The sequence below is a fragment of the Malaya genurostris genome, chromosome 2 (assembly GCF_030247185.1).
Source record: "Malaya genurostris strain Urasoe2022 chromosome 2, Malgen_1.1, whole genome shotgun sequence".
NCBI lineage: Eukaryota > Metazoa > Arthropoda > Insecta > Diptera > Culicidae > Malaya > Malaya genurostris.
In genome coordinates, this window is record NC_080571.1 from 207,083,179 (window position 1) to 207,095,506 (window position 12,328).

Genomic DNA, 12,328 nt, shown 5'->3' on the forward strand with positions numbered 1-12,328 from the left:
AACACCGGTAAGCCTTGTGAAATGTCGAATAAATAAAGCCAAAAACATAGAAAATTCTTGTAAACAGGAAATGCCAAACTGGATAACATTAATTACGAGTTTAGATTCGAATGGACGATAAACTGAAAAATGTTCGTATGAATAACGACGAAAATACAAAACTTATGAAATTAGTCATCGAATCCATTCAATTACCGGTTTAGCAAATAGAATCACTTTCCTAACATTCTTGTAGTAAAACTCAAGAATCGAAATTGGATTTATTTTTTGAATATTACAGAATGAACTCTCGCTTCGAAAATAGGTGAACGTGTCATATGAAAAATGAAATGCCTAAACATGTTTATATTTTTTTTAAATTCAAGAACCCATTAACCCATTCCCATTGTTTCAATGAACTCGTTCACCCTTGGTGAACGACCAAAAAGACCAAAAAAAACCGGATAAAATTTATGATGAAAAACGTGATTAATCCACCTAGCAGTGAGATGATACCTTTTTTTATCAATCCGCATGTGGTTTTTGCATGTATATTCTTCGGTGTTTAAGTTTTCATTACATTATTTTAATGACCGTCGTTTTAAGCGACAATTTGAGATTGTAATCACTCATTACTCTGTAATGTCGAAACTGCAAATACAATCGAATTTAAATCTAGAAGTGTGATAATCGATTAAACATGCCATGATATGTAAGTTCCACTTTAGAGTTTACGGTAATTTAAGGTACTTCAAGAGCCGGTATTCAGGAACCAGCATAACCCAAACCGATTCGTATGGCCATATGACGAATAAATTACAGCTTTGAGTACAACTTTGAAGCTTAATTGGATAAAATTCATTAATTTTTGTATGTATTTATAAAATTAATTAATTATGTATATAAGTTTATTTTAATTTTTGTTTCTGAAATTTGATTATGCTTTTTTTAGAGAAAACGATTGAGCTTTGAGAAACGATTTTATACTGGAACCGGAATTCTAAAATCGGTATGGTCGAAGTCAGATAAATTCACCTGAATAGCTGTATAGTCTACATTTGTTTCAAAATATTTGAAAATCAGTGAAGACATCTTTGAGAAATCATAGCACGAATTGAATTTTTAGGTGCCTTCTGAATCGAAAACTGAATACCACTAAAACTGAAAAAAGTTAATTTTTTTATCGACTATCCAAATCTGCTAACCCGATGAACATGATTAATTTATGTGGAATAAACATTTTCATACCAATCATCCTTTATCCCCGAAACCGGAAGTTGGATCTGACTGAAGAGCAAGATGTTTTATAGAATCTTGAAACTTTTCATTTGCATCTTAGATGATTCTTAGATTTCATTTGAATCTTAGATCGGTTCAGCCATCTACGAGAAGAATGAGTTACACAATTTTGATTTCGTTTCATATATCATCCTGTAGTTCCGGAACCAGAGGTCGGAACCAAACATAATTCAGGAACTTTGTTTGGGAGCATACGAATCTGAATTTGTAGAGAAGAAATTTTCAGAGAAAATTGAGTGAAATTATTTGTCACACACGCATTTGCTGATCTCGACGAACTGATTCGAATGGTATATGGATGTTATGTTCTTCCAGCATTTATTGCAGTAAGTAGTTTAAAACAATATAATAAAAAAAAATCTGCCATCATCTGGTTTATATATGTCATTTTCGAACGAGCCGTGCTAAATCGGTCCGAGGCAAATTGTCATGAAAAAGGATGCTGTACACAGTTTTTGTGGTACTTAGAAACAATTGTATGTAACAGTATAAAAAATCGTGTTTTCCGTTGCTCCCAAGCATTTCTTTGCCAGACAGCGCTCAAATCTTCTACTGCTGGATTAGGGGGAAAAGTCGATTACACAAAAATTTCGATATCTCCGTCAAAAATGGACGGATTTTAACAATCTATGGCTTGTTGAATAGGCATTATCGTGCGGAATCTAAGTCTAAAAACATATTCTGTTTTCAAGGTCAATTGTGACAGATACTGTCAAAAAACTGAAAATTTTGACATAAAACTTCATATAACTCAAAAAGTAAACATCCGATCTCAAAACCATTCAATAGCGTTTTGGGTGACGGGGAGACCTTTCATTTGCGACTAGTTTGATCAAAATCGGTCCAGCCATCTCTGAGATCTCGACCTCTTAGTTGACAACACACATACAGACACACACACATACACACACACAGACATTTGCTCAATTCGTCGAGCTGAATCGATTGGTATATGTCATTCGACCCTCCGGACCTCGGAAAATTTTTCGAAAGTTTGAGCGAATTCTATACCTATTTTTTGTATATATAAAAAAAGGTAAAAATTAGTTCATTTAAAATATTTTCATAACATCATTATTGTACGATATTGTATTGGGAAAATTTAATACAAATGTTTGGCTGTGCAGATAAAACGACATTTGTACCCCATCGGCTTGGGACAAAAAGCACTCCAGACACGTAGTAGTTAGATAAAGTCCTTGCATCTATTGATAGGATTATTTAGAAATATCAGGTATATAGAAATAAAAAAAGGAGCAAACAAAAAAATCGTCGTTCCGTAAAATATTGAATACTAGAACACACACAAAACTTACCGAACGTCTGGGTCCCAACTTTCATTCAAAGCTAAACTGGCCGATGTGTGTAGTACTGCAAGAAAAGAAAGAAAAAAATGTTGTCATTATGTGGAAAATGCAAAAATCGTTTTTACTTTTCTTTATAGAAAGGTAATAAAATTGCTGGAAAAACCGACTTTTGATCGATGCTCCGGAGACCCCTAGTGTCGACTCAGCTCGACGAGATCGTAAAATGTCTGTGTTTTTGTACTTTTCCTACCGCTCAATTTCCTTGGAGATGGCTGAACTGATTTCAACTAGCTTAAGGGGCGGGTAGGGTCTAACACTTTTGAGAAATCATTTATTTTTTTCATTGTATTTTCTTGTAGTCAAACATTTCAAGAATATTCTGTGAAATTTTCAAGCCTATCGGAACAAAACTCAGCAAGTTATAGGCCTTTATCTTTGCTTATCTCATACGACGAAGAAGTAAAAGCTCGGCGCACAAGCCGAAGATTTCTGCTTCGATTGACTTGAAAACTTGTCAAAACATTCTCGAAATGTTTCATTTTAACAAAATACAAAAGAAAAGTATGGTTTGTTGAGAATGTTAGACCCTACGGGCACTCTTGAGTAATAAATTGTTTCCTTCGATTTTATGGACAAAACATTTTAAGCTCGTTTTTCTCGAAAGCAGGTTTTGAAAGCCGTGGCCATCGTCATTCAAAAACTACTGCACCAATTTTTTTCAAATTTTGCACACACCTATTACATATAAAAAACCAGATCCCAACGTTTTTTTTTCGTTGTTTGTGACCTTGGGGAGGTTGTATAGCTACAAAATGACGGATTATTTTATGAAAAATCGTAGTTTTCACTTTGAACAACTACCAAACGTTGGGGTCTAGAAAAAGTTGTACTCTAACTATGCTGCGTTGATTTGTTCACTTCAGATCAGTCTCCGCTGAGATACAGTGGACACCGCAAATCATGATTTTTAAGAAGCGTCTTCAAAAATACCTCTTTACCGACTTATTTCTCGATATTTTTCCACGAAAAAATTACAAAATGTTGTTTGAATGATGCTTTCTATCATGCAAAACATTTGAATTTATTTTGTTGAACGATAATTCTAAAAAAAAGTTCGTTTTTTCGCTTTTTTTCTCCTAGGGCTGAACTGATTTTAACACACCTAGCTGAACGTTTGAGAGATACTATTGATTTGTAGATCATGTTCGAAATTCAAATGTCTGAGACTTACGATTCTGGTTATATAATGGTATACGTGATGTAATATAATGGTATAAGTGATGTAAACGACCAAACTCAATTTTCTTGGATATGGATGAAACGATTTCTATCATTTTAGGATCGTTCGATACTAATACTGAATTGTGAATCGAATTTGTAGATTTAATGGTTGTGACGTAACCTAGAGATATTTTATTTTCCACACAATTATCCCAAAAAAGCGACCAAAGATCAAGTTCAAATGTGTTATTGTTGATACATTTGGTTTGAGGAATATTGCCGAATATGCGACGTAAGCGCTGAAACATGCTTTTGTGAACTACGCGAATCAATCGGAATGAATGTGTATCAAAATAAGCCCAAATTCGGGCCAGAAATTATCTTCAGAAAAAAGCAAGAAACCAAGCATGCTTCAGGAGAATGCACGTCCAAAAAGTTACTCTGTCAGAAGAACACATGGGCTGAAAAGACCCGGGCCTAACACATAGATGGCACCAGTTTTATTGCAGCCACTTGTTTTAGTTAGACAGCTGTTGAAACTTCATGGTGCTAAGAATGACGCTCAGATTTCACAGATTTTTCTGTAAAACCACAGATATTTTTGCCTATTATGCCACCCAGATTCTGTGTCACAGAACACAGATTTAATCAAAATTCACAGATTTCAACAGATTTTTATGAATATTTCATAAAAATGGCAGATTTTCAAAATGTTCTCCACAGATTATGATCGAAAATATGCAACACAGATGGTACACAGATTTTTCAAGTAGAAACACAGATTTTAAAATGGCAACTCTTGTGACGCTACTTTTGTTATGTCAGGGCAATGGATCAAAAAAAAAATCGTGTTTTAATTTTACACTGCTTTTTGATGGGAAAAAATACCGTTCAACCGAAGCAAAAACTTGAAAAGTGTTATGGAGGCTCCGCTCCATCAGAAACAACAATAAAACGTTGGTTTACTAACTTCAATCGTGGTCATAGAGACATCGATGATGCAGAACGCAGTGGACGTCCAAATGAGGCGGTAACACCAGAAAACATTTTAAAAAATCCACAAAATCGTTTTGAATGATCGAAATGTGAAATTGCGTGAGTCAGCTGACATTGTAAATATATCAAAAGAACGTGTTGGCTTAATATTGCAGTGGGTGCTCACTGTTGAGTAAAAACGAGAATGTGTTGATAATTCTGAGCAGTATTTGGCCATTTTTAAACGTAACAAACCAGAATTTTTGGATCGATTTGTGACAATGGATGGAACATGGATTCATCACTTCACTCCGGAATCAAAACGAACGTCATCTGAGTGGACAGTAACTGGTGATCCTCGTCCAAAGCCCGAAAGCACAACAATCGACTAGAAAGGTTATGGCCTCGGTATTTTGTGATGTGCGTGGTGTGATTTTTATCGACTATCTTGAGAAAGAAAATACAATAAAAAGTGCGTTATTGGAGCGTTTGAAGGCTGCAATTACAAAGAAACGACCGCATATGGAAAAGAGAAAAAGTTTGTTTCATCAAGATAACGCACCGTTTCACAAGTCGATCAAAACAATGGCAAAACTACAAATTAAGCATCGAATTGCTCCCACATCCACCGTATTCGCCAGATTTGGCTCCCATTGACTACTGTCTGAACGCAGCCCTGTAAAAAATGCTCGCCGGTAGAAAATTCCGCACGAATGAAGAGGTTATCGCTGAAACGCTGAAATGTGTTATTGTTGATACATTTGGTTTGAGGAATATTGCCGAATATGCGACGTAAGCGCTGAAACATGCTTTTGTGAACTACGCGAATCAATCGGAATGAATGTGTATCAAAATAAGCCCAAATTCGGGCCAGAAATTATCTTCAGAAAAAAGCAAGAAACCAAGCATGCTTCAGGAGAATGCACGTCCAAAAAGTTACTCTGTCAGAAGAACACATGGGCTGAAAAGACCCGGGCCTAACACATAGATGGCACCAGTTTTATTGCAGCCACTTGTTTTAGTTAGACAGCTGTTGAAACTTCATGGTGCTAAGAATGACGCTCAGATTTCACAGATTTTTCTGTAAAACCACAGATATTTTTGCCTATTATGCCACCCAGATTCTGTGTCACAGAACACAGATTTAATCAAAATTCACAGATTTCAACAGATTTTTATGAATATTTCATAAAAATGGCAGATTTTCAAAATGTTCTCCACAGATTATGATCGAAAATATGCAACACAGATGGTACACAGATTTTTCAAGTAGAAACACAGATTTTAAAATGGCAACTCTTGTGACGCTACTTTTGTTATGTCAGGGCAATGGATCAAAAAAAAAATCGTGTTTTAATTTTACACTGCTTTTTGATGGGAAAAAATACCGTTCAACCGAAGCAAAAACTTGAAAAGTGTTATGGAGGCTCCGCTCCATCAGAAACAACAATAAAACGTTGGTTTACTAACTTCAATCGTGGTCATAGAGACATCGATGATGCAGAACGCAGTGGACGTCCAAATGAGGCGGTAACACCAGAAAACATTTTAAAAAATCCACAAAATCGTTTTGAATGATCGAAATGTGAAATTGCGTGAGTCAGCTGACATTGTAAATATATCAAAAGAACGTGTTGGCTTAATATTGCAGTGGGTGCTCACTGTTGAGTAAAAACGAGAATGTGTTGATAATTCTGAGCAGTATTTGGCCATTTTTAAACGTAACAAACCAGAATTTTTGGATCGATTTGTGACAATGGATGGAACATGGATTCATCACTTCACTCCGGAATCAAAACGAACGTCATCTGAGTGAACAGTAACTGGTGATCCTCGTCCAAAGCCCGAAAGCACAACAATCGACTAGAAAGGTTATGGCCTCGGTATTTTGTGATGTGCGTGGTGTGATTTTTATCGACTATCTTGAGAAAGAAAATACAATAAAAAGTGCGTTATTGGAGCGTTTGAAGGCTGCAATTACAAAGAAACGACCGCATATGGAAAAGAGAAAAAGTTTGTTTCATCAAGATAACGCACCGTTTCACAAGTCGATCAAAACAATGGCAAAACTACAAATTAAGCATCGAATTGCTCCCACATCCACCGTATTCGCCAGATTTGGCTCCCATTGACTACTGTCTGAACGCAGCCCTGTAAAAAATGCTCGCCGGTAGAAAATTCCGCACGAATGAAGAGGTTATCGCTGAAACTGAGGCCTATTCTGAGGAAGAAGATAAATCTACAAAAGTGGTATTGAAATGATTGCGTTGCTCTTGATGGAGATAACGTTAATGAATAAAGTTAATTTTGAACCGAAAAAATACTATTAGCGATATTTTAGATAGCAGCGGTTCATAAATGCCGCCATAAAGTGTTTGAACTCACATATATTACCCTATGAGTTGTTGAATTTGAGTCGGACCAACGTGCGATGTGTCTGGAATTGATCGACTATTGTTCTGTTCTATTATTTTATGATTGCTCACGTCGACTTACATTCTTTGTAGTCATCAAAGTTTTTGTACACCTCGAATCTCTAGAATCACTTCGCAACAAAATTTGACTTTAAGAGCGAACAATACACTTCACTATGCGCATAGAAAGCATAATTTTGAATATTCAATTTTAAAATGATCAGTTTAACGATACAATAGAGCAGAGTTTCGAATGAATATATGTTATAATAATCAAACATATCTACTCGTATTAACTGGACTTGGTCATAAACGGAATAATTCATTTTTTCGTTGAATCACTGTAACTATTTATAAGGCAAATCCTTTCAAACCCACGCTTAATGAATAGCATCATCAAACTTAGTGTTTGAAGTGAATTAAATTACCTATCGTGCACCAACAGGTGATGCCAAGAAGAAAAATTTCATACTACTTTGACTAGTCGATGGCAATAACGATGCTCCTTACTTATTGATGATTGGCATTTGTTTTGCAGATAAGTAGATAAGTACTCAGTAGAAAAACAACACGAAATTTCACTATTCCGAGTGTTCCAATCCCAAACCGCGAATCAAATCTCATAGCCACGCATGAGGAAACAAGAAAAGATTAATAAATCAAACATGACCATTAGATTTGTGTACTGATTGGTTGAATTTACGTACACTTTCATCCTGTATTGACATGCGAATCGAAGATTTGGTCGAGATGTCGGCACCGACACGTGTGTATATTGATTAGTACTAGTTTAATTGCAAAGGGCATTAAAACACTTAACACGTATATTTGGACTAAATCAATCAATAAAGCAGATGCATGTTTATGCGATAATTCATCCTGAATAGAAACGAGAAGGCGTTGAAAATATATTTAAAGCTATTCGGAGAAATAAGTTTTTATCGTGTTTTCATGTTCGCAATAAAGCCAGAAGCCCTCAGTCCAACGCGTGCAGACAGAAAGTGAAATTGATCGAATGGAAAATGTAATAATAATAATAAAACGCTTCAGCTAGTCACTTTCGTTCTGCAAATGTGTTAATTAGTAATGCAACATAGGTTTGATGTAAACACTCCGCACTACATTTACTACACATATCCGTCAAGTGCAAGGAAAAAGGTAAAACTACTCATAAATTGCCCCTGAATGGTGGACACATCATTGGTATAATCCGTTTCTTCACGGTTGTTAGTACCACAGAAAATGTGCTGGGGAGCCACACGTTCATTACATGCACCTGCACACAATGAGGGCAGCTTTTGCGAATGCTCCTATGAGGTGGTCGTCATTTGAGAAAATTATTTTATGAAATGAGTTCAAGCACAACAGCATAATTTATAGTCGAATGTGATGATATTAGGTAGGCAGTTTTGAATTAATTCATACGTACTATTGTGATTGCTTAACACTTGACACATTTAAGATATTGAGTTAGCAGAAGAGTCCAGCCGTGTGAATGTTGTAAAAAATATATTGAACTTATTTTACGGAAGGGTGCTTGTATCAATATTCATCTCATTATTCGAGCCACCACAGTTTGTAAATCCGACGGAATTAATATATTCGACTTTAAACCCATCAAAATCAGGGTGAAAAATGTAATATAAATTTCTTGTAACGAAACAAAAATTTGAAAAGAATGTACCAATTGTTATCCTATCCTTTGAACCGATGCATTGAACAAAAATATCAAATCGGTAACCAACATTTCGATTGATGAGATGAATGGTGGAACTGAGATGAATCAGGCTAGTTTTACCCTATGTGTCGGCACTACAGTATGAACTTTGTGTGTTTACAGGCATATAACCTGTGATAAGTCCAATGAATTGATCCTGGGGCCGGATTACCGTGTTCTCAATGCACACGTTTCGTACTTTTCAACTTCGGAGAGTCAATAACGGTCGATTGCGTTTTCAAGAGTCATATGAGAAAAAATAAATGACATACCTACAAGTATTTCTTTGTATTTATTAACACCTGTTTTAATCAACTTGGTGGTGTAATGATGCCTTTCTCATATCAATCATACTATCATATATAATACTTTGGAATTCTTTGAAATAATTTTCTTCGATTCTTGAAAGAATAACCGAAATCTGTTTGTTTGACCGTCGTCTGATAAAAACTATCAATTGGAGAATATTTGAGGTCGATTTAGAAATTTTGTTTACGGCCCTTTTCAGTGATGGTATAAAATTTCGGATTCGGATGAAATTTAAGAATTCCGTATGGGACCACAGGACCTTTCTTTTGAACCTAAGCTTGTGAAAATCGGTCGCGCCATCTATGAGAAAAGCTAGAAAACATGTTTTCATTTTTATGAACATTTTACCCCATAACTCCGGAAACGGAAGTCAGATCAAAATGAAATTCAGGAATTTAGTATGGGACCTGAAGACCTTTTCGGAAATAACGACGCCCTTTGACGAAGGAATAGACCCAGAAATTAGTAATGTAAGTATTCCAGAATTCTCAAATACTTCTTCGCTTCACAGACAAAATATGACTGAAATTTTGGTCTATTGCCAAAATTTCAACCGCATGAAAAGCCCGGCCAAAATGAAAGAAATTCATCAAAATTTAATAACCTCCTCTTTCGACGTAATCCTTGGAACTGAAAGCAGCTGGGATGAAAGTGTAAGAAGCGAAGAAGTATTTGGAAATAATTTTAACGTATTTCGGCACGACCGAAATTTATCTCTCTGTCAGAAAAAATCTGGAGGTGGAGTCCTCATAGCCATTAACTCTTGCTTTACTTCTGAAGAAATCATTACTCCTAAATATAAAGAATTTGAGCATGTATGGGCCAAAGTCTCAATATTGGGAGAAGAACACATTTACTGCTCTGTCTACTTCCCACCCGAAAATGCGAACAAATTCTCTTTTGAATTATTCTTTCAATCTTTAGACACAATTATTTCGAATATGGAACCTGAAGTAAAGCTTCATATTTTTGGCGACTTTAATCAACGTAATGCGGACTTCATTTCTGACATTGAAAATGAATCAATCTTACTTCCAGTCGTAGGAGAAAACGAAACATTGCACTACTTTTTTGACAAAATTTCTAATTTTGGCCTACATCAAGTAAACTCCGTAAAAAATCAACAAAACGCATATTTAGACCTTCTTTTCACAAATTGCACAGAAGACTTTTGTGTGAGTGCATCAAACCTGCCATTATGGAAAAATGAAGCATTTCACACCGCAATTGAATATCCATTATTTACACACAATGCATCCCTACCCTACGACTTGGAATATGAAGAAGTGCCGGAATACAATAAAATTGACTTTGAAGAAGTCAAGTGTAGACTAAGTATAATAAATTGGCGGAACATACTAAGTACAGAAGGAAATGTCGACGTCGAAGTAAACAAATTCTATCACATTATTAACAAAATATTAGCCGAAACTTTGCCTATGAAAAGAAGAAGAAAAAATCATAACAGCAAATTACCTGTATGGTTCAATTCACAACTAAAACATTTGAAAAATAGGAAACAAAAAGCACACAAAACTTACAAACAAGAAAAAAGTGATGCTCATCTTCAAAATTACTTAAACCTATGCAATCAACTCAAAATAGCCATTAACACAGCATATGAAGAATATAACCGCAAAATTGAAAACGAAATAAAGACTTGTCCTAAGAACTTTTTTAACTACACAAAAACCAAAATAAAAAGCAACAATTTTCCATCTCAAATGCACCTCGACGAACATGTAGGGAAAAATATTACAGAAATCTGCAATCAATTTGCAATTTTTTTTCAAGAAGTATATACATCTTATTCAGAAACTGACCGTGATCGTGAATACTTCTCTTTCATACCTGCATTTTCCAACTCCATCTCTGTAAACTATCTATCAGAACATGACATTTCGACAGCACTGAAAAACTTAGACGCCTCAAAAGGGCCTGGACCTGACAGTATACCACCAATATTTTTTAAAAAATCTAGCTGAAGAACTTACACTACCACTACAACTACTTTTTAACTTATCACTTAATAAATGTACTTTTCCTAAAGCATGGAAATCTTCCTTTCTTGTACCAATATTTAAATCTGGTGCAAAATCTAACATTCGGAACTACCGTGGAATAGCCATTATCTCATGCATTCCAAAATTATTTGAAAAAATTGTAAACGAAAAACTTTTTCATCAACTTAAAAATGTAATAACAAACAAACAACATGGCTTTTTCAAAGGCCGCTCAACTACAACAAATCTCTTAGAATTTATGACATTCACTCTGAATGCAATGGACGCCGGAAACTACGTAGAAACTCTTTACACTGACTTTAGCAAAGCCTTCGACCGTATTGACATACCATTACTTCTACACAAACTACAAAAATATGGCATAAAACATACTCTTCTGGAATGGCTCAAATCATACTTAACGAATCGTGTACAGGTAGTCCGCTTCCAAAACATACTGTCTGAACCAATTAATGTAACTTCTGGTGTACCTCAGGGTTCTCACTTAGGGCCTCTTCTTTTCATTTTACATATAAACGACATTTCCTTCATACTAAAAAATCTGAAAGTGCTTATATATGCAGACGACATGAAACCCTTCATGGAAATAAAAAACATCAACGACACTGTAATATTCCAGAACGAAATCAATCTATTCCACATTTGGTGCTGCAAAAGTCTACTCCAACTAAATGTAAAAAAATGTAACTCAATAACTTTCAGTAGGAAAAATGAAACTATATCTACAAACATACATCTAGGAAATCAACTTGTAGAAAAATGTAAAATTGTAAGAGATTTAGGCGTAATCTTAGACTCCAAGCTCACTTTTGTGGAACACTACAAGACCATAATCAATAAAGCTAATAGCATGCTGGGCTTTATTAAACGCTTCAGTCATAACTTTCAGGACCCATACACAATTAAATTATTATACACTACATATGTCAGACCTATTTTGGAATATTGCAGCCTAGTATGGAATCCATACAATATTATTCACGAAGAACGCATCGAATCTATTCAAAAACAATTTCTTTTATATGCACTTCGTAAATTAAACTGGACAGCATTTCCTCTACCATCATATGAAGCACGCTGCAT

At 35.2% G+C, this 12,328-nt stretch overlaps 1 protein-coding gene across 1 annotated transcript in view; it reads right to left on the minus strand.

Moving 5' to 3' along the window:
* Positions 1-12,328, minus strand: part of LOC131427261 (UPF0047 protein YjbQ) — a 121,865-nt gene that overhangs the window by 21,475 nt on the left and 88,062 nt on the right. Inside the window, exon 2 of the mRNA XM_058590282.1 lies at positions 2,595-2,649. Within this exon, the coding sequence (XP_058446265.1) occupies positions 2,595-2,649 (55 nt within the window). The remainder of the gene's footprint in view (positions 1-2,594; positions 2,650-12,328) is intronic.